We start from the raw sequence: 21907 nt of genomic DNA, 5'->3' as shown, positions 1-21907 counted from the left end.
GGGAGTGCGACCCTGTTATTACTAGATCTCTCAGCGGCTTTTGATAGCATTGACCATGGTATCCTTCTGGGCCGACTTGGTGAGATGGGTATTGGAGGAACTGTTTTACAATGGTTCCAATCCTATCTCCAAGGTCATTCTCAGAGAATAGCATTGGGTGACTGTCTTTTGGCCCCCTGGCAGTTGTGCTGTGGGGTGCCGCAGGGTACCATCTTGTCCCCCATGCTGTTGAACATTATATGAAGCCCTTGGGAGCGGTCATCAAGAGATTGGGGGCGAGATGTCAGCAGTATGCTGATGATACCAAGCTCTATTTATCCATAACATCTGATTGGGGAGAGGCCATGCAAGCCCTGGACCACTGCCTGGACTCAGTGGTGGGCTGGATGAGGGCCAATAAACTGAGTCTGAATCCTAGCAAGATGGAGGCACTGTGTGTTGGTGGTTCCCGAGTTCAGATAATTGGTCAGTTGCCTGCTTTGGATGGGGTCGTACGCCCTCTGAAAGAGCAGGTTCATAGTCTGGGGGTGCTCCTGGATTCATCTTTGTCGCTAGGTGACCTCAGTGGCTAGGAGTGCCTTTTACCAGCTTCAGCTGGTAAGACAGCTGCGGCCATTTCTGGACTGGGATAGCCTGACCACAGCTGTCCATGCCCTGGTAACCTCCAGGTTCGATTACTGTAATGCACTCTATGTGGGGCTGCCCTTGAGGTTGGTCCGGAAGTTGCAGCTGGTGCAAAATGCGGTGGCAAGACTGCTCACTGGGGCAGGGTATCATCAACATGTCACCCCACTGCTGAAAGAATTGCACTGGCTGACCATTTGCTACCGGGCCAAGTTCAAGGTTCCAATTTTGGTGTAAAAAGCCCTATACAGCTCGGGACCAGGATACCTGAAAGACTGTCTTACCCCTTATATACCCAGTCGATCACTGCACTCTGAAAGTGAGGGCCTCCTGCAGATACCATCTTATCAGGAGGTCTGTTCTGCACAATATAGGAAATGGACCTTTAGTGTGGGGGCACCTACCCTGTGGAACTCCCTCCCCTTAAGTATTAGGCAGGTGCCATCTCTGTTATCTTTTATGTGCCTATTGAAGAACTTCCTCTTTCAACAAGCCTTTTAAGTTGAGACCTTATCCCTGTCTGTGTTGGAATTGCTTCTTAGTATGTTCTTAAACATTTTTTTAAAAAATGTTTTTAATCTTAGACGATGTTTTGGAAGCTTTTTTAAAGAAATGTTTTGGGGATGTTTTGTTTTAATGTGTTTTAAGGTTTGTCTTTATGACGTTTTAAAGTTTTTAGTGCTTTTGTTTGCCACTCTGGGCTCCTGCCGGGAGGAAGGGCGGGATATAAATCAAATAATAAATAAATAAATAAATAAAGACCTGCAGGGAATTGACAACAAAAAATCCCAATAGAAGCTTCTAGCTAAAAGGATTACTTCACAGCCAGGTTGGTGACAGCAGTAGCTTCACACTTGCCACACAGCTTGTTTCAGCCAGCCAGTATTGGTGAGATAACACTGTCATCTCCTCACTGGAGCAAGGCAATGCTGAGGCTTTAGGGAGTAGTAGTGGGGGAAGTGAATAAATATCACACACACAAGAAAGAAAGAAAAAGATACAGGCCCATCCCTTGGGACTATAGCATGCAAACATCAAGAAGAAAGATACACAAGAAGCGTACCATATTCTGAAACTCTGAATTGAAAACCTCCACATCCTATTGAATAGGCTTGAAGATGACAAAAAACAGACTCTCAAGCCCGGGAGCTTTTCTCCATCTTGCTGTCTGGTGGCTCAATCAGAGGTGGGAAGATTCTACTGCTACCACAATTATTATTTTTCATCCAAAATGACTTATCACCCTACCCCAACCAGTCTTTCTACAAAAGAATCTAGAGGAAGTTAAGTAATCCCACAACTGTCCCACAACTGTCTCTCAGCTTTCTGACAAACATGCATAAAACTCTAGACATCCCTTCTGAATAGCTAGATGCCTTAAGACAGGCAGTGCATTTCATTGCGGTCTCACTGAAGATGTTACATTGTCTAGAAAAATCAAGATCACAAACATAAAAGGAATCATTTTCCTTCAAAAGGCGCAGAAACTGGGTTCACGAAAGAAAAGGTATTTCATTCCAGTCCTTATAGCGATAACCATAAAGATCTAGACCCCAATTTGGGTCTTTAGTGTTTATAAATGACACCCTAGTTTTACTCATAGAGCAGTGAATCACCACTGCAGCTACTAGCATTGTCATTGTCCCTTGCTGAGCAAGTAGCTGCAGTGCTACATTCTGGCCATCTGCAGTGGTAGCAGTAGAGAGCTCCCTCTTCTGGCAAGCTGCCAGAATGGTATAAAGAATAAGATCCTTGAGTCTTAACTGCCAGAATCCCCGGCTTATACAATGCCATCAGGTGCCTTTCAGATGGTAAATCCAGGAGTGCTCACTCACTCTGGTCCTCCCACCCTGGAAAGGTTTAGCAGCCTCCAAAAGATAGTCTTGCCAACCCTGAAAGCTTAACATACCCACTGGCAAGTAAAACTTAAAGGGAGAAAATAACATTTTTCAAACTATGCCTCAGCTGCCTCTCACTCTATGTCCTGGTCCCCTTGGAATACCAGTATGTCCAGCTACAACTGCCAAAAAGAAAATTATAGTAGCAGCACCTGAAAGCGTCTTCCTCTCCTGCATAAGCTTTTCAGAGACTCTAGAGAGTATTCAGCTTAAACCCTTCTGGAATGTCATACCTTCTCTTCAGGAGTGTTAGTAATCCTACTTTCAGAAAGACTTGATCTATAAAATCTGAGTACACTGGCAAACATTTGCTCGTATTCTATGGTGGTGTTAAATTCACAGAAACAATCACAGATTTGTTTCACCAGAATACCACAGCCTAGAGAGGATGGGAAGGCTCACCAGATAAAGAACAGATCAAGTAAAAGGACTGAAGGGGTGCTCAAATGATAATCTCATCTGGAACTTCAAAAGCCTATCATGACCCTGCAGTCAGATTCTCCTTCAGAGAATGAGATCAAGGAGCCTGAATCAAAAGGGGAACTGCACACAGGGCCAGTCCCAGAAGCACTTCCATAAGACAAGGTGCCAGTGCCCCTCTGGCCCAAGGAGGTCACACTTCGAACTTCTGACTCAGGACTCCATTGCAGAAGCCCCACTGCAATCAGTGTCTCCTCTGCTCTGGACTGAGCTCCTTTAACAGAAGAGGCACCATTCAGTAAAAGTGGATTTGGGAACTGGGATATAGCTGCTGCTGCTCCTACATAGGGTTCAGTCGAAGTGTGACTTGCTGAAACAACATCAGAGCTGTGCTCTCTGTTAGTATTCAGCCTGAACCCTGTGCAAGGCAGCCTTGCCTCATTGCAGCAGAACAGGGCCTTTCTGCACCCAACAATGGAATAAGCATTTGATTGAGGCTCAGTCCACATGCTGAGTTCCATCTGAGTACTAATATTGTTGTGGCTCTTGTGGTTCTTCCAAGTGGGATCTTTGGTGATTATCCTTGTGTTATGTGGGGAAACAGTATTTTTGTTCATTAATTATAATTAGTGAACAATAACTGTTAGTGTATTATTATTGCTGTTAAATTGTTTTGTTATATTTGCTGCCCTGGCCTCCTTCAGGAGGAAGAGTGGGATATAAATTTATTATTGTTGTTGTTGTTGTTATTAGCTTTTAAATATTGTATTTCGGTGAACTGCATGAAATTGTATATGATCTGATGTCATTGACATGAATTTTATTGCTACAACTTGCTTTCATACTCTGGTAGAAAGCGATTATTAGATTAAATAAATACTATTTCCTACTTTCTTTTTTCATTTTTAACACAAAGCAGGCCATGAGCTGGAGCAGAAGAACAGTAAAAAGGGAGATTAAACGTTCTTCTTCAGTCCTTTTTCTACTAAAAAATCATCTCCTTCAATCTACTTCTTCACCCATTTGGGAAAACATACAGGGATCTTGTAGCTCCCTCAAATATTCCTCCTGTGGGTAAAACAGTCACTTGGACAAAGGCTGTTTTTACTGAGAAACTAGAGGAGGATGTGTTAAGCTGCCTATTCCTGCCCACCCATTTTTCAGTCAGATGTAGCCTGCCCTGATTACTTCATTTCATTTTCTTTAAGTGGAGGACAGTACCAGATAACTTTGTATAGCATATAGTTTGAATGGTGTGCGCAGAGGTTGCTTGGAGGATTCCCTTCTTCATGTCTTTGCTTCACATCTTTGCTTTTGCTGGGAAGCAATGAGGAATGTTAAGAATTCCAGCAATGTTCACTACACAGACAGCCACCTGTGCCACACACAGCATGGCATTTCCCCATTCTGCTGCGCTTTTTTTCCTCTTCAGAAGCTGTGACCTCCCTTATCCCTAGTGACCTAAAGACAAACACTCCATTCCTGCAATTCCCCATTATTCCAGCTTGCAGGCTTGAGCGGTCACAGCCTCATTTTTAGACACTGTTTATTCTTTAATGAATTCATTGTGTACTTCACATTGTCTGTCTTATCTGCATGGACTGAAGAGGCAAAATAAAATTCCTATCCTTCTCTCCAAATCCAAATTCTATTTTATTAGGTCTACTTACTCTCTTAAAATGAAAACTGCATTTCTTTAGATTCTGACAAGAGAAAAAAGGCCAAATGTGGATGCATCAGAGCCAGAATGTAGGCTGAAATGGCCAGAAAAAGATCTGTTTAAACCTTAGAAAAGAATTCATTTAAGCACAGGTTTTAAAAAGAAAAAGAAAAAGCTGGTATGCCTGAAAGGTGAGTGTTATGTGAAGTACAGGGATGATTCTCAAAAACAGGAAAATAAGAGGACAGCCCTTCAGAGATGTGAGACTTGTGGCAATCAGAGGAATAAAGCACCATGGAGAACACCAAGTTTTCTTTTGAAAGAGCCTTATGATGAGAGCACTTTATGTAGAAGAGTTTCTTATACTTATTTATCCCCTACTGAGGCTTTCAAGAAGAACAAGAATCAGAAATCTAATCACTATAACTTGGAAGAACTAAATCCAACAATTTGAAGTACCATTTCTCTGCTCACAAATACGTTGCTTTTGGACAAGGATGGGGACTCTGTGATTCTTCAGTTGTTGTTGGACTTCCTTCAGCCCCAGCTGGTATGGCCAATGGTCAGGGATGATGGGAGTTGTAGTCCAGCGACATCTGGAAGGCCATAGGTTCCCCACCCCTACTTTAGGATTTTCTTTCAAAGTTGTCATACATTAAATTGATATATGAGGAAATATGGAAGAACAGTAAGACTATTATGGTTACAGAACTATGTAAATGATTTCAGTTATTTCAAATACAACCGTGTTATCAAGCACAATTTAACAAGGGTCTGGATGTAACAAGCCAAACCCCAACCATACTGGTCATCCTTGAGAGCAGAATGTGACGTTAAGATACTCTTTCATATATATAAGCAGGTTATTTTGCTTCCTCCTGTCTATGGGTGGTAAACCAGTGATTAAGAAATTTTCTAAGAATGGGACCAGAACTCTTGAATTCCAATACAAAACAAGGATTCATTTTTCAAAAGTTATGTATCATAAAACAGAAGAATACAACCACACAAATTAATACATTAAAAAAACAGAAAAGATATGGCACATTCAATCATATTAATAAGCCAAGATATGATGCACACAGCCCCTTCACTCCTTCGTTCACAGTGCAAGCATCAAACCAAAAAGCCTCTAATTAACCATAGTTTCCCATTTCATCCAAGCCAGGAAACCAGGATTACCACAATTTGAAATTGATTTGATACCATGGTTTGTACCAAAGCTGGTAACTATAGTTTTCCAGTTCAGAACCATAACTAATTAAGAGACTTCCTGGTTTGATTGCCCACATGGAAGGAAGCAGTGAAGACACTTTGTCCACAGCCAAAAGGCTAATTCTCTTAGTGTGTTAAGCCAATATATGATTGCCTGAACCAGGCCGTTATTACAGTTTTCCCTGAAGTAAGTTGATAAAGGACATGATTTGTCAGCATAATTATATTACCAAGTGAACCCCCAAAGAATTCAAATTGAATGAGGGCTGCCATAGGAATGGGGTTTCTGTAAAAACCAAAATGCAGCTTTTCCCACATCTCAAGCAGAATCTTGAGGTTTCAGAAACTGTGTATGAACTACCCTTCACTTATTTTTCTACAAGACAAACATAAGAGGATATCAGATTATAACTTCACAAGATAATGTAGCTTCTACCCAGTTAATCAGTGCATATTTCCTAGCTTGTGGAATTCCCATCCTACAGAGGTGTGTCTGACACCTTCACTGTACAGTTTTCAGTGAAGACTAAAAATGCACCTCTTTACCCCGGGCCTTCAACACTTGAGATGCATGTTTTCTTGACCCCCCGCCCCCGTGAACGTAATTTTTTTTATTGCTTTTAAAACTGTATTTGTAACTTGCCCTGGGACCTACTAGTGAATGGTGGGCAGCAATAATAATAACAACAGCAATAACAACAACAACAATAATCACCGTAAGTTAAGATTGGGGTCATGAATCTCTTCTTTACAGCAACAAATTTAGTTACAATGATAAACAGATTTAACAATGGTTATAAAATATGCTTAAAAACCCACCATTTATTCTCAGTAGGATTTAACTACCAAGGCTTAACACATAATGATAGGTGATCGGCAGACACCCATGAAAGGCATGTTTGGATCAGCTACTTTGTTAGAGAACACCCATCCGTTTCCAGGCCAAGATACTTGATCACAAGGATGGGAAAATGGATTAATTCCAAAGGACAAGTTAATCTTATCAGAGTTTTATCTTACAGAAAATAAAGCAATTTAGCAGCATCTTGAAGCATCAAAGACTTTGGATGAATCAATAGTCAAGCAAAGGGCATGGATGTTTTTAAACATACATACATACATAAATTAAACTATCACAAGTTATGGAGTATCCGAATACCTCATAGCAAAACAAACACTTGAGCCACATTACACAAGTTTAGGTAAACATGTTTTGCCCCTATACAGTGATGTAAGTCCATACAGGAAAAACATCATATGTGACCCAGCTCTCAAACACTTATTTATGCATCAAGCTACCAACTGTTGCCATTGGTTGGCCTTCCTAAGCTTCCTGTCCTGAACCTCCTATGTCTCCATTCACACTGACACAGATTCTTGCAACATGTCTTCTGCAGCTTTTCAGCGCCTGGTCTTTGTCTATCCTTGTTAGTGACCTGAGTCCAGCTCATGGTCTCCATTAAATGTCAGACTAGTTAAATTTGAAAAAGGTGAAGCATAGGACTGGAAGAATGGTGGCTTACAGTGCTATCCATTGCATGTCTACTCAAAAGTAAAAACTATTGTGTTCAATAGGACTTACTCCCTGGTAATTGGATGTAGTACTGCGACCTAAATGTCACGTGTTTTCACATGTGTACTGCAAGAAACATGGTACACTTTAGCAGTTTACAAACCAACTTGGAAATCATAATTATCATGCATCAAATTTTGCACATAATTCATATATTTCCTCACACACATAATCCTTGCTGGGTCAAATTCAATTTTGTCAACAATAAACTCAGCTTTGAAAGCCACATGACCAATTCTGTTCTGCCAGGTGTTAAGTTGAAACATGACTGGACAGTTCTCACAGTAAAATAAGCAAAGGTTGATAGCATAAGTTTCTTAAATAAGTTGTATTTCTAAGGCTGAGAATAGAGCTAGACGTCATGGTTCACTTAATTGTAGCCATGTCATATACATGGGCTAATATAGTATTTGCGGTCACAACATAATCTGCATGTACCCTTTTGCATTCTCTCTGCCTGCTTCCCCAATCCACTTTCAAGCTAGTTCTGCTGGCAGAGTGATGATATACTTACTATTCAGTGAAGAACCTGGCAATACCATAATGACTAATATCTTCTCTGCTTTCCAGCAGCTGGCTCACTGCATCTTCCATATATGTGAGGACATGTCTTTGAGCTGAAAATAAAAGAGAGAATGCAAGAAAACTTAGATGCTCAGTGTCTGGCACTCAGGGTTATATTCAACATAGCACTAAGCAGATCATTCTATCAGCACAAGAATAAATTGAATGAATAAATTTATTTCGGTCCATGACCAGCAAAAGTACCACAATACAAAAGAATATAGCGAAAGTGGCAGCAAAATGTTAAAAGGGAAACAAAAAAAGGGTTAAAATTTAAATCAAGGTCACAGAGGTTAAGACAGTTAAAAGTTAAGACAGCGCTAAAAGTTGATTACAAAGAGTTCGTTAATTCCTTCCTGTGGGCCATGGCCGCAACACAAAACGAAGCAACCTTCGCGGTAATCCGGGGATCCAAGTCTGCCAATAGGCGCTGCAAGAGAACCCCCTCCGAATCCGGGTGAAAATCATCCCAAACTGGGTAAATAAATTTACGGCGAAGGTCCGAGTATAAAGGGCAGTACAGCAATACGTGCCGTATGGACTCCACCTTCTCAGCTCCGCAAGGGCAAGTCCGTTCAGAGAGGGGAACACCCTTATACCTACCCTCCAAGAGTGCTGAGGTGAGGACATCAAACCTTGCCAAAGCAAATGCTCTCCTATATTTGAAATTGAGCAAGTTTGAAATATAATTAACGGGGACAAAGGGTTTCACACTGATGTAACAGAGAGAATATGCAGCGGCCAGGCTCAAATTATTCTGAAGTTCAATGTCTTTGAGGCGTTGAATAATAGTTGTTTTAGCCCTCATATAACCTAAGGCCCCGATCACCAGGAGCGAGAAACCAAGGGCTTCCAATTTTTTTGTCAGTGCCTACTTCCATTGGGACTGGAAGGTATCTACCAAAGTTAAAGGGGCCAATCCCGTGGGCACAAATAAAAGTTTCAGCCAATAACTGAACCTATACATCCAGGCTCGGGTCTTAATTGAGAGGGCTCCCAATTCTAAACGTATGGTCACATTAGGGACACAGCTCAGGATGCCAAATATAGACCTCAGGAATTTAGATTGAACAACTTCCAGCGTTGTATAGTTACCCCCGCTGCAGATTTGCGTCCCATAAAGTAATTGGGCGAGAGCCTTGGCGTTGAATACCTGTACAGCTGCCGGCACATATGAACCACCCTTTGTATAAAAAAAAGATAGCAGAGCTTTAACCGTTTTCTGAGCAATCTCAGCAGACCTGGTCAGATGTGCCTTCCAGGAGCCCGAGGAATGAAATAGTATTCCAAGGTAACTGAAGGCATCGACTTGGTCAATAGGATGATTATCAATTAGCCACCGGTGCTTATGTCTTCTTCTAGAGAAAACTAACACCTTACATTTGGCATAGTTAATTTTCAAAAGTTCTTCAGTACAAAATAAGGCAAGTTCTCTTAGCAGGCGATGCAATCCCACAGACGTTTGGGATAGAAGAACAATGTCATCAGCATACAATAGAGAAGACAGGTGTCTCCTCGCCAGATTGGGTGTGTGTGAATTTACCGCCAGTAAACTTTTAACCAATGAATTAATGTAAAGATTGAATAAAGAGGGCGCAAGGACACATCCCTGTTTTACTCCATTAAAAGTTGGAGTTGGTGCGGACAAATGTCCAGCCTGGTTACATCTGACTCTTAGCTGGGTCTTCTCGTGCAAGCAGCGGATTAAACAGAGCAGGCGTCTATCAATATTTCTATCCTTTAATTTCTCCCAGAGTCTTTTCCGGGGTATTAGATCAAAATCTGATTTCAGATCTATAGAAGCAGTGAAAAGTGCTCCCCCCTTGCAAGAGGAGTACTTTTCAACCAAATGCTGAAGGACAAGACCCTGATCTACGGTAGAGCGACCCGATCTAAAGCCAGCTTGTTCGTCAGCCAGAAGATTCTCATTATCCATCCAAGAGCTTAACTTCTCAAGGAGGTGGCTAGCATAAAGTTTGCTGATGACGCTAAGAAGACTAATAGGTCTGTAGTTTGATGGATCTTTTACTCTTCTTATATATGGGGACAACAATAGCCATCCGCCAATCATCGGGAATACAGATTGATTGATCTATGGCTGTAAACAAGGCCGCCAGAATAGGTGCCCACCAATCTAAATGTTCTTTAAGAAATTCTGGGGGGATGTTATCGACACCTGGCACTTTGCCCATTGTTAGATTATTAATAAGTGCGGTTATCTCACAGATGGAAACTGGGGACCAGCTGGGTAAGGTATTAAAATTGTCCCACGGTAAGCTATTAGTATTGTAACTCTTGGCAAAAATGTCAGCAAAGTAAGATTCCCATTTGCTGGCCGGTATGTGATATTCATAACATGGCGGAACAGACTGGCACCTTTTGGAGACCAGCCTCCAAAACCTTCCTGAATCTTTTAATCTGGAGGCTTCTATTAATCTTTGCCAGGCTTCCCTTTGGTGAGATTTCTTTTTCTCTTTAATTAAGATTTTATAGCGTCTTTCAATAACTAGATATTCTGCAGGGAGAGCAGGTAGTTCAGAAACTCTATATCTCCTATCAATGTCCATAAGGGTATTCTTCAGTAAGACACAGTCCTGGTCGAACCAAGGCCTGGACACCCTCCCGATGGCACGAGATCTTAACTGATTTTTAAAATTAGGGGAATTATTTATAGATCTCAACAGGTCCTGATACAGTATACAAATAGACTCTGGGGCAGTTTCAAGTAAGAACCTGTCCCTGAGGCTAAGTATGTCTGCAGAATAGAGAAATTTAGAAATCTTATTGGCTGTAGTGGGAGTCCACCTGATACGGGCAACTCTTCTCTCTGCTGCTAGATTGTGCAAGGGTTCCCAAGCCAATAATAGTTTCCCATATCCCAGATTTAGTGTGAGAATCATGGGGAGATGATCACTCTCATCCCTTATATGTATGTTACATCTTGAGACATACTGAAGCAGGTTGGGTGAAACCACAAAATAATCAATAGTGGATGCCCCGTGGCACATTACGCAGGTGTATTCGCCGTGCAGATCTCCCACCACGCCTCCTTTTAACACAATCAAGTCAAGAGCGTGGGTCATCTGTAAAAGGCAAAGGCCAGTGAAATTACAACCTTTATCCTTGGATTGTCTACAAGAGAAAGGGGGGGGCAATTCCACTATTGGAGGAACTAGCTGGAAATGTTCATATAGGGCTTCATCATTAGCACTGGTCCTTGCATTAAGATCCCCCACCAGAATGATATGAGCTGAGGGGTACTTAATCATAAGTTTAGTAACATACTCCTGTAACCTAGACCATAGCTCTCTGACTGATTGTTTTTTAATTGCGGGGGGGAGGTAAGCATTGATCACCACAAAAAGATCAGCTTGCAGGAAGAATGTTACAGCAAGTGCTATATCCTCCAACCCCTCTATTCTTGTTGTCATTAAACCTAATTTGGTTGAGATCATGGTTGCTAGCCCACCTTTTGGACGTCCGCCTCTAATACTTGGGACAGCCTCAAGTGAATAACTTACAAATCCACTTAAGTGTAATTCCTCAGTGAGCCAGGTTTCTTGAAGCAATACAATGTGATGCTTATTAAGGAATGTAAGAAAATTGGGGATAAAGCACTTATTGGACCAGCCTGCCACATTCCAGGAGATTATTGATAACAAATCACTCAACTGAAATGCCTTATGTCATACCATGGAACACAGTACATTACCTACTAAAGAAGAATTAACCCCAGAATGACCAGGAGGGATTTGTGAGGAGCCTATTTGAGCAGAATTATCCAACATCACATTTGGGGCGTTAGGTGTAAAAGGGGAGACACCCTGCAGAGTATGAGCTTTTGACTCCTTCGCTTTACTTGAACTCCTATTGAATAACGTTATGGCCTCCTGGACCTCGTTAGGTCCCTCAGAGGGTAGGATCTCCTCTAACATAGGGCTCCGCCAACTAACGTTAGAAATAATCCTAGTGGGCAACTTCTCCAAAGGAGCAGGGCAAGAGGTAACAGTTTCAAAATTATCAAAAGTATCTTGCTCGATGGTCTCCATATCCCTCGAACCCAACAAATTAGGGGGATTGGGCAAAAGGGAGGAAAGACCATCTTTGAGCTGAAAATAAAAGAAAGAGAATGCAAGTAAACTTAGATGCTCAGTGTCTGGCACTCAGGGTTATATTCAACATAGCACTAAGCAGATCATTCCATCAGCATAAGGATATCTCCTTGTACAACAAAATGATCTCCCCTTCTCCTCCCCACCCCACACTCCCTAATTATGTTCTGGGGTTCCCCCAATCCTCCAGAGCAGATTTGTGAATAGCACAGACCCCCCCATAGGGGAAATCCCATTGCACTAGCACTAACCCTTGTGATAGCACCACTTTTTATTTGAATGCCTCCCTCAGTCTTTCAATATACAGTACAATGCAGGGATTTCTATCTTACTAATGGTGGCATGATATCTTTCCTATCACCTGTCGTTTCCCCGTAGCTCAGGGTGGTGAATCTGCAGCTCTTCAAATGTTGCTACATCACGACTGCCATCATCCCTGACCATTGACCATGCTGACTGGGGCTGACGAGAGTTGGAGTTCAACAGCAAATGGAGGGACACAGGTTGTTCACCCTTCCCAGTGGAATTAAACATTTGTGGACTGGTCACCTTCTTTAGGCCTCTAACGTTCTGGAGATAAAAGGAACATATACTGTACTGTGAAACAGTCAATCACTCAATACCTCTGTGCTATTGAACTGATCAAATGTGCCCTATAAATCATATGCACTTTATTTTTAAATCCTGAGTATTGGCAATCTTGTTTTCAAATAATTAAAGACATGCTAAGGGAGTATTGATATTTTTCAATGACAAAAAATTATGACAGTTTGGGTTATTTGTGGTGGATGTGTCATGTTACTATGGTCCAAACAATGTGCAAGCAGTGCTTACATAATGGGAGGAGGAGGAGGCAGACATGACAAACATAACAATATTTGTTATTGTGCAAGTCTCCCCTAAGTATATTTCCAGGTAGATTAGAAAGGCCTATGCATCTTCAGAAGAACCGAGTCTACTCAGAATATGAATAATCCTGTATATAACCCTATGGCTTTAAATCAGGGCCAGGGAGCCTGAGGCTCTTCTGAGGTTGCTGAACTATAACTCCTATTAGTCCCAGCAATAATGGCCAGTTGCCAAGGATTATGGGAATTGTAGTTTAGTAACATCTGGAGTGCTACAGGTTCCCCATACCTGCTTTAAATATTGGTTGGCAAACACAGAGATTGGCAAACACCATGGTCTGAATGATCCTGACTTTAGTGTTCAGTGATACATCTTTGCATTTGAGGACCTTTTCTAGTTCTCTCATAGCTGCCCTCCCCAGTCCTAGCCTTCTTCTGATTTCTTGACTATTGTCTCCATTTTGGTTAATGACTGTGCCAAGGTATTGATCATCCTTGACAAGTTCAATGTCTTCGTTGTCAACTTTAAAGTTACATAAATCTTCTGTTGTCATTACTTTAGTCTTGACATTCAGCTGTAGTCCTGCTGTTGTGCTTTCCTCTTTAACTTTCATCAGCATTTGTTTCAAATCATTGGCTACAAACAATAAAAAAAAGTATCTGACCTGATGTGCTTTGTTATTTGCCCTGGCTTCTTGTCTGTTTCCAGGCCTAACTCAAAGTGCTGGTGTTTACCTTCACCTAAACAGCTTGAGGCCAGGTTACTTGGAACACTTCTCACATATGTAACTGACTGCACTTTAAAATTATGTTTTGTGGTCTTTTTCCAGGTGACTGTATTTTTATATACAGATATTTTAATGTTTATTATAAACTGTCCAGGTAGGTTTAGTTATTGGGAACATATATATACTGTAAATTTAAAATAAAACTAAAGAACAGTAGTCCCTAAGAAAATAGCACAAGGAAAATACTTTTGGGTTAAGAACGGCTGATGCTGCATTGTTCCTTGCCAGCTTACTATGGACCAAATCATTTCTCTCTCTTTCATCAGCACCCAGTCTGACTCAGAAGACTCGCAGTTCTTCAAACCACTTTAATTGTGCATGCTAACCTATTCCACCCACATTTTGTACTTACAATGGAAATATATTTCATCTCAACATAGCTGACAGGTGGGAGGGGCAGGTGGACTCAAGGAAAAGCCTACAGAAGAAGATTTGTTAGTGGGCACTATGATTAAAACCTCAGATGAGCTCTGATCACTGTCAGGGGTTTTCTCTGTCTAGAACACTATGAAGTACAACGACAGCATGGGTGAAGCACACCCTGGAAAATACCTTGCAGGTGGTAATAAGATTATGAGCCAGAGGTTCAAAGATATTATCTGGCAATAAAAGATTCAGGGTGTAGCTTTATTTAATTATTTTTATGCAAAGGAATACATTTTAATTTATGTGAGTGATTAAAGAAAAATAACTCCGTGCACCTGTGTCGCCTCAGGGAGGAACAAGTCGTGCAACTCAGTCAGTCACACTCCTAAGTTAACAGCAACCAGGTTATTTTCATCTTTTCCCCCTCCCTTTTCCATGCATGCCCAAATGCTGTGCTCAATTATCTCCTCCCAGAAACTGTCTGAGCCAGCAACAGCACTCATTAAATCCAAATGCAACACATTAGTAAAAAGTCCTCATCTTTCACCTAAGAACCTCTTTCTCCATTACAACTGGCAGCTTCCCTCACATACACATACACACGCTGTGAACAAGAAGATGCTCTTCCCATTTGGTCTGGTCCTCTGCCCAAGATCTGAACGCGAGTTAATCATTACACACAATCATTTGAAGCATGCAATCGTTATTAGAACTCCATGCAATCTGTACACACAAGATTATACTGTGTCATATGTATTTACAAGATTTTAAATCACAAAATACACTCCTCAAATAGTGGCCTTCAGTCTCATAATTCTGCCTTAATGACAGCATTCAGGCTCAGAAGATATTTCCCAGCATGCTCATACCAGCCTAAAAATTTGGGGGGCCCCCCCAAAAAAGTAGGGGGCCAGAAAAAAGTAATAAATTGTTTTTTGTAAAATAAAATAGGGGGCAGAAAAATGGGCAGGACAGGACCCCCGCAGCCCACCCCTGACTACAGGTCTGCTTTCCAGCCAACTGCCATTTCTGCAGATCATCACAAGCAAATACATTAATTTGCTAAAAGCTGCAACAGATTCATTTATTTTTAGAACAATGTAAGGAATTAATTTGAAACTCCTTGATCCACCTTTGAGGTCTCCCTTTCTCCATTCAATTCATTCTTTTATGGAGATATTTTCTAACATATGTGGTCAATTTAAGTTAAGACAACGGATTGTGCAAGTTAAAACAGTTAATCAAGCAATGCAGATAATATATCCAAGGGCAGATATCTGCACAAAAGGAACAGTGGTGAGATGAAGCAGACAAAGTTATCGTAATTACCACCTAGGTATTATCAGTGAGACATGGTTGTATTTAACTTCAAAAAACAAGCATTGAAGAGGGGAAGCTGAAACAACTGCTTCTCTTAATTTTGTCCTACACAAGTCAATAACTACTTGTAACATTTTGGGTGGTATTCAGTGCTAGTCCTCCTCAGAGTAGACTCACCGAAGTTAATAAACATGGCTAACTTAGGTTCATTAATTACTATACTCAAATTGTTACAAATAGCTATTGATTTATCACACTTTATTTTTATTTCCTCATTAATCTGTAGAAATAGATTTATTTCTGTTTCTGTAGACTTACAATTTATTAGCAGTCATATTAATCTGTGTTCCAAACTGAATTTTAACAAGTATTTTATCATGCTCTTAAGAAAGATACGTCATTTGGAGGCAGTGTGGAAAGACACTGGAAAGCTAATAACCACCAAGTTCTAAGGCATGTGACTAAAATCCAAAGGAATTAAACGGTTTTGTTGCTCCAAGGTAAATCAGACGCCAAGCACATGGAGGCACATCAATTAGTGACATGTATTATGGCACATGCAGTACTCACAATAAAGTAGAAAGCAAAAGCAGCTGTGCTGGCCCACAAGAAAAATGCAAAACTTCACCTTAGGGCAATACTTTTATTTCGTCAACCAAACTGTCACGAAAACTGCATGCAGGGTTTTGAGTTCTCCAGAACTCTTCATCAGAGAAGAGAAAGAATGCCAAAAGTAATGGTTGAGTTTTATACTTGCATAGATAGGGAAACAGCCATTATAGGTTTCTGCTTCCCAAGAGGCCGCAGCACAACCTGATACCTGAAGAGCACCCAATACAGACTAATTTGAATGGGTGCTGCTTCATCCCTCACTCCATCTTACACAAAGTAGACAGAGATGCCAAATACACATTTCTCTCACACACACCACATTTGCTTTGTTTTCCTTAATTCTTATGCAGTAGATGATACTAGACATGGGCTTCCTAACTTCAAATGGGAAACCGAAGAGCATAATTTTAACTTTCCTGACATTTTCTTCAACATTTTGCATTTTACAAAAACAAACACTCAATAAGCTGTCAAACCCAGTGATAAGTCAAAAAAGCTGCAGGAAGGGGGTAGAAATAAAGTCAGCCAGCCAGCAAGCCCATTACATATTGCCATCTCCCCTGCCTCTTGCTCACAGGCATTAGAACTGTATTACTGTATGTGGGAGCAGTTTTTGCTCTACTGATCAGTAAGACAACAAGAAAAAGGACTCATGTGCACTAGGGTTGCAAAATCTCTGGTTTTCACCCGGAGACTCCAGATTTTGGGGGTCCTCTCTGGGTCTCCAGGTGAGTCACCCCAATCTCCAGACTCTCAGCTCTCATCTTAAAAAAAGTAAGTTTCTAGGTGGTCTGGTTCAAGACATATACACCAAAACATCCCCCCGTGCAACTTCTGTTAAACTGGCTGCTCTAACCCCGTCCTTCAGGTTTGTAGTCAATAAGTGAAGTCTGGATTGTGATTCACAAGGGGTTTGTTGACCTCCAGACAATAGCTAGAACCCATTGCAAGGCCAGAAAACTGTTGTCTTTTCCTCCTTGTGTGAAAATCTCATAAATTTAGTACATTTATAGCTTCCGCAGTAGTAAAAATCCCTTTTTCTCTGCATGCAGGACATGTAAAACAAAAAATCGCAGCAGGATCTTGGTAGTCAATTGTTTACTGTAAACAATTTCAATTATGACAATAATAAATGTGTACATGCAGGGTCTTTTAGATTACTTGGAAAACTAGTATGTTATACATTTTATCTTTCAAATAATTTTTGAATAGAAATTTAAAAGAAATGTACATGCAGCATATGATGCTGTTACAATATGTTATACTTTCCTAATTATGAGGAGTCAAACAAGTTTAAAATTTCCTGGACTGTTGAAGAGGGCAGTTTATTTGTCTAATTCATATCCTGTTTTGAAAACCTTCCCAATATGAAGTTTTAATCCTATACTCACTTTTATGGGAGTAAACCTGCAATGCTAATCCTACAATGCTAATCCTACAATGCTAATCCTACATACCGGGAGTAAACACCACTGAATTCAATACGACTTACTTTTGAGTAGACATGGTTAGGATTGGACTGCAAATCAATGGGACTTTTGAGTGAACATTTGTTGTTATGTGCCTTCAAGTTGATTACGACTTATGGCAACCCTAGGAATCAGTGACCTCCAAGAGCATCTGTCATGAACCACCCTGTTCAGATCTTGTAAGTTCAGGCCTGTGGCTTCCTTTATGGAATCAATCCATCTCTTGTTTGGCCTTCCTCTTTTTCTACTCCCTTCTGTTTTTCCCAACATTATTGTCTTTTCTAGTGAATCATGTCTTCTCCTTATATGTCCAAAGTATGATAACCTCATTTTCATCATTTTAGCTTCTAGTGATAGTTCTGCTTTAATTTGTTCTAACACCCAATTATTTGTCTTTTTTGCAGTCCATGGTATCCACAAAGCTCTCCTCCAACACCATATTTTAAATGAGTTCATTTTTCTGTTATCTGCTTTTTTCACTGTCCAACTTTCACATCCATACATAGAGATCGGGAATACCATGGTCTGAATGATCCTGACTTTAGTATTCAGTAATACATCTTTGCATTTGAGGACCTTTTCTAGTTCTCTCATAGCTGCCCTCCCCAGTCCTAATCTTCTTTTTATTTCTTAACTATTGTCTCCCTTTTGGTTAATGACTGTGCCAAGGTATTGATAATCCTTGACAAATTCAATGTCCTCGTTGTCAACTTTAAAGTTACATAACTCCTCTGTTGTCATTACTTTAGTCTTCTTGACGTTCAGCTGTAGTCCTGCATTTGTGCTTTCCTCTTGAACTTTCATCAGCATTCATTTCAAATAATTACTGATTTCTGTTAGTAGTATGGTATCGTCTGCATATCTTAAAATATTGATATTTCTCCCTCCAATTTTCACACCTCCTTCATCTTGCTCCAATCCTGCTTTCTGTATGATATGTTCTGCATATAGATTAAACAAATAGGGTGATAAAATTCACCCGTCTCACAAGCTTTCCAATTGGGAACCAATCGGTTTGTCCATATTCTGTCCTTGCAGTAGCCTCTTGTCCAGAATATAGGTTGTTCATCAGGACAATCAGATGCTGTGGCATCCCCATTTCTTTTAAAGCATTCCATAGTTTTTCATGATCTACACAATCAAAGGCTTTGCTGTAATCTATAAAGCACAGGGTATTTTCCTTCTGAAATTCCTTGGTTCATTCCAGTATCCAACGTAAGTTTGCAATATGATCTCTGGTGCCTCTTCCCTTTCTAAATCCAGCTTGGACGTCTGGCATTTCTCGCTCCATATATGGTAAGAGCCTTTATTGTACAATCTTAAGCATTACTTTACTTGCATGGGATACTAAGGCAATAGTTGGATAATTACTGCATTCCCTGGGATCCCCTTTCTTTGGAATTGGGATGTATATGGAATGTTTCCAGTCTGTGGGCCATTGTTTAGTTTTCCATATTTGTTAACAAATCTTTGTCAAAATTTGGACAGTTTCAGTCTCAGTAGCTTGTAGCAACTCTATTGGTATGCCATCTGTTTCTGGTGATTTGTTTCTTCCAAGTATTTTAGGAGCAGCTTTCACCTCGCATTCTAAAATTTCTGGTTTTTCATCATACGGTTCCTCCGTGAATGAAACTGTCATCCTTGCATCTCTTTTATAGAGTTCTTCAGTGTATTGCTTCCACCTTCCTTTTATCTCATCTTGGTTGGTCTGTGTGTTCCCCTGTTGATTATTCAACATCCATACTCTTGGTTTAAATTTCTCTTTAATTTCTCTAATCTTTTGGAATAGGGCTCTTGTTCTTCCCTTTTTGTTGTGCTCTTCTATTTCTATACAATAATTATTGTAATAGTTTTCTTTGTCCCTACGTATTAGTCACTGTATTGTTGCATTTATTTATTTGTTTGTTTGCTTGTTTGTTTGTTTATTGCATTTATATACCGCCCCATAGCCGAAGCTCTCTGGGCGGTTTACAATTAAAACCATTAAAAATAAATATACAAATTAAAAAAAACACATTTTTAAAAAGCAATTTAAAAACATTTAAAAATGCCTGGGAGAAAAGGAAAGTCTTGACCTGGCACCGAAAGTATAACAGTGTTGGTGCCAGGTGCACATCGTCAGGTCGTCATCTTGCTTTTTTCAGGGTTCGAGCACATGAGCAAGTTCCCAGCAGGGCACACTCTTGCACCCTTTGCAGCATTTGAGAACCGCTGGTAATAAATCTTGCTCTCCACTACTGTATAATAATTTTAATAATTACGGAATCATTGCAGCTTCTCGGTTTGCTTTTGCTTTCCTTCTTTCTTTAACCATTTTAAGAGTTTCTTCAGTCATCCATTGAGGTCTTTCTCTCTTTTTAACTGGAGGTATTGTCTCTTTGTATTCTTCCCTGATAATGTCTCTGGCTTCAGTGCATAGTTCTTCTGGTTCTCTGTCAACTAAGTTTAAAGCCTCAATTCTGTTCCTTATTTGATCTTTATGTTCTTCTGGGATGTTATTTAAATTGTATTTTGGCATTATGATTGCTTTGTTGTTCTTCTTTAGCTTTACTCTGATTTTCTGAAAAACATAATAGCTTCTACATGCTTGGGAGGCTTGCCTAAACAAAAATGTTTTTAGTAGGTCTCAAAAAGAGTACAAAGAAGGCACCTGCCTAATGTCAATAGGCAAGGAGTTCCAAAGTGTAGGTGCTGCCACAATAAAGGATCGGTTTCTTACAAGAGCAGAAGAAGTACTATATTGTACCCATAATATGGAAAACATGGTAGGAAATCAGCAACCAGTGCAGATTTCAGAGTATAGGTATTACCTGCTGATAGACTCACACACATATCAGCAATCGTGCCACAGCATTCTGCACTAACTGTAGCCCCCTGGTCAGGTTGTGCTGCAGGGGGATTTCTGTGACCTTGGATGACTGCCTGCCAGTAATTTTAAAATTCTGGTTAGGAACCCTGACTGGTTGTCGGATGCCGAGTTTTTTTCCTTACTCATAGAAATCTTGTTGTGGTTGGTATAGTATTGCATTTAGGAAATCACCACTGTCTTTTGTTATTCTTTTTCTATTTGCATTTCATTTACCTCTGACCTCACTCCCTTACATGCATAGAAGCAAAAACAATGGTTTAATGTGCTCAGCAATATCCCCTTAAACCCACTGATGATGCACCTTGTTGTTTGCATGATGGTTTGTTTCTTGCCCAATAGTGGTAAAAGAGAATTCACATACTGGGGAGTGTGGCTTCAATTGTTGTTGTTCCCAAGCTACTGTCTGTGAAGGTAGACCAAACCATGTGTGTTTTTTCTCTGTCAATTATTACTCACTGGAATTGGGTTGGCTGTCAAAGTGAGTTTATAGCAGCCCACAGGATAGGCAGTAAAGGGTAGAGTATCTTCTTAACTCTTACTCATTTCTCAAACCTCTCTCTGCAGTGAAGGGTCAAATCTGTAAAGACGTTTGGAGCAGCTACATTAAAAGGCAGGCAGAGCATTCTAGGCAACCCGAGCATTCTAAGCAACCCTGCTTTGATATCTATATCTTTGCAGAGGATCCCTAGTCAAGCCTTACCAACAGCACAATCCTAACAATATCTACTCAGAAGTCCTGTTGAGTTCTATGGGGCTTAGGCCCTTAGTAAGTGTGCTTAGAAATGCAGCCTTCAAGGATATCCATCTTTACTCCCGAGTGCTCTCATCTAACATCTCCACAACACTAGGCTCCCGTCTTCCCACAATGGCCTTCTGGTGACTGGCCTGGCCTGAGGGCACGTAAACCCTTCTTACCAGAAGCAGGTAGGCTAGATTAAATATTCCCTATCCATGCTCCCTAAACTGGTGAGAAGGAATGACCTCCGTCACTTCAGCTGGACATGGGAACACCCTAATTCAGCTAAGATTTCTGTCTTAATTTCTTAATCTGAGATTTTTTTTTGTTTGAGTGGTATGCTCCAAGCAACTGTGGTTGATGTTTAATGTATCATGCTTAATGACATCACTAGGGCCCGCCCCTGAAAGCTCAGTGTTTGGGATGCTTCTGACCTGGCAATCTGCACTATACCTTTAAAGCAGTCTCATGCACTTTAAACAGTTGTTGCTTCTCGCAAAGAATCCTGTGAAGTGTAGTTACTTAAGGGTGCTGAGAGTTGTTAGGAGACCCCTATACCCCTCACAGAGCTACAGTAGTTTAACAATCAATTCCTCTTCCTAGGTAACAGTAGCTGTGAGGGGAACTCTCAGCATCCTTAAACTACACTTCCCAGGGTTCTTTGACGGAAGCCATGACAATTTAAAAGTGGTATTATGCTGCTGCTTTAAAGTTATAGTACAGATGGAGCCAAAGTGCTGAGGATTATAAAGGTACTGGAATTTAAGCATATGCCCCTCCCCCACATTACTAACAATGCAATCCTACGTCTACTCAGTAAATCAATGGGACTT

The 21907-nt window shown here is 40.6% G+C and overlaps 1 protein-coding gene across 6 annotated transcripts in view; it reads right to left on the bottom strand.

The window, feature by feature from the left end:
- CSTPP1 (centriolar satellite-associated tubulin polyglutamylase complex regulator 1) overlaps window positions 1-21907 on the bottom strand; it is a 175996-nt gene that overhangs the window by 141954 nt on the left and 12135 nt on the right. For 4 of the 6 annotated variants that reach the window (XM_061610932.1, XM_061610937.1, XM_061610935.1 and 1 more), the window contains exon 2: window positions 7905-8007. In XM_061610932.1, the coding sequence (XP_061466916.1) occupies window positions 7905-8007 (103 nt within the window). Of the gene's footprint in view, window positions 1-7904; window positions 8008-12427; window positions 12637-21907 lie in introns of all 6 variants that reach the window. The other 2 variants (XM_061610934.1, XM_061610933.1) reach the window with 1 other exon arrangement.

Source organism: Rhineura floridana, chromosome 2 (genome assembly GCF_030035675.1).
Source record: "Rhineura floridana isolate rRhiFlo1 chromosome 2, rRhiFlo1.hap2, whole genome shotgun sequence".
Taxonomy (NCBI): Eukaryota; Metazoa; Chordata; class Lepidosauria; order Squamata; family Rhineuridae; genus Rhineura; species Rhineura floridana.
This window is presented reverse-complemented; position numbering and strand designations above follow the sequence as displayed.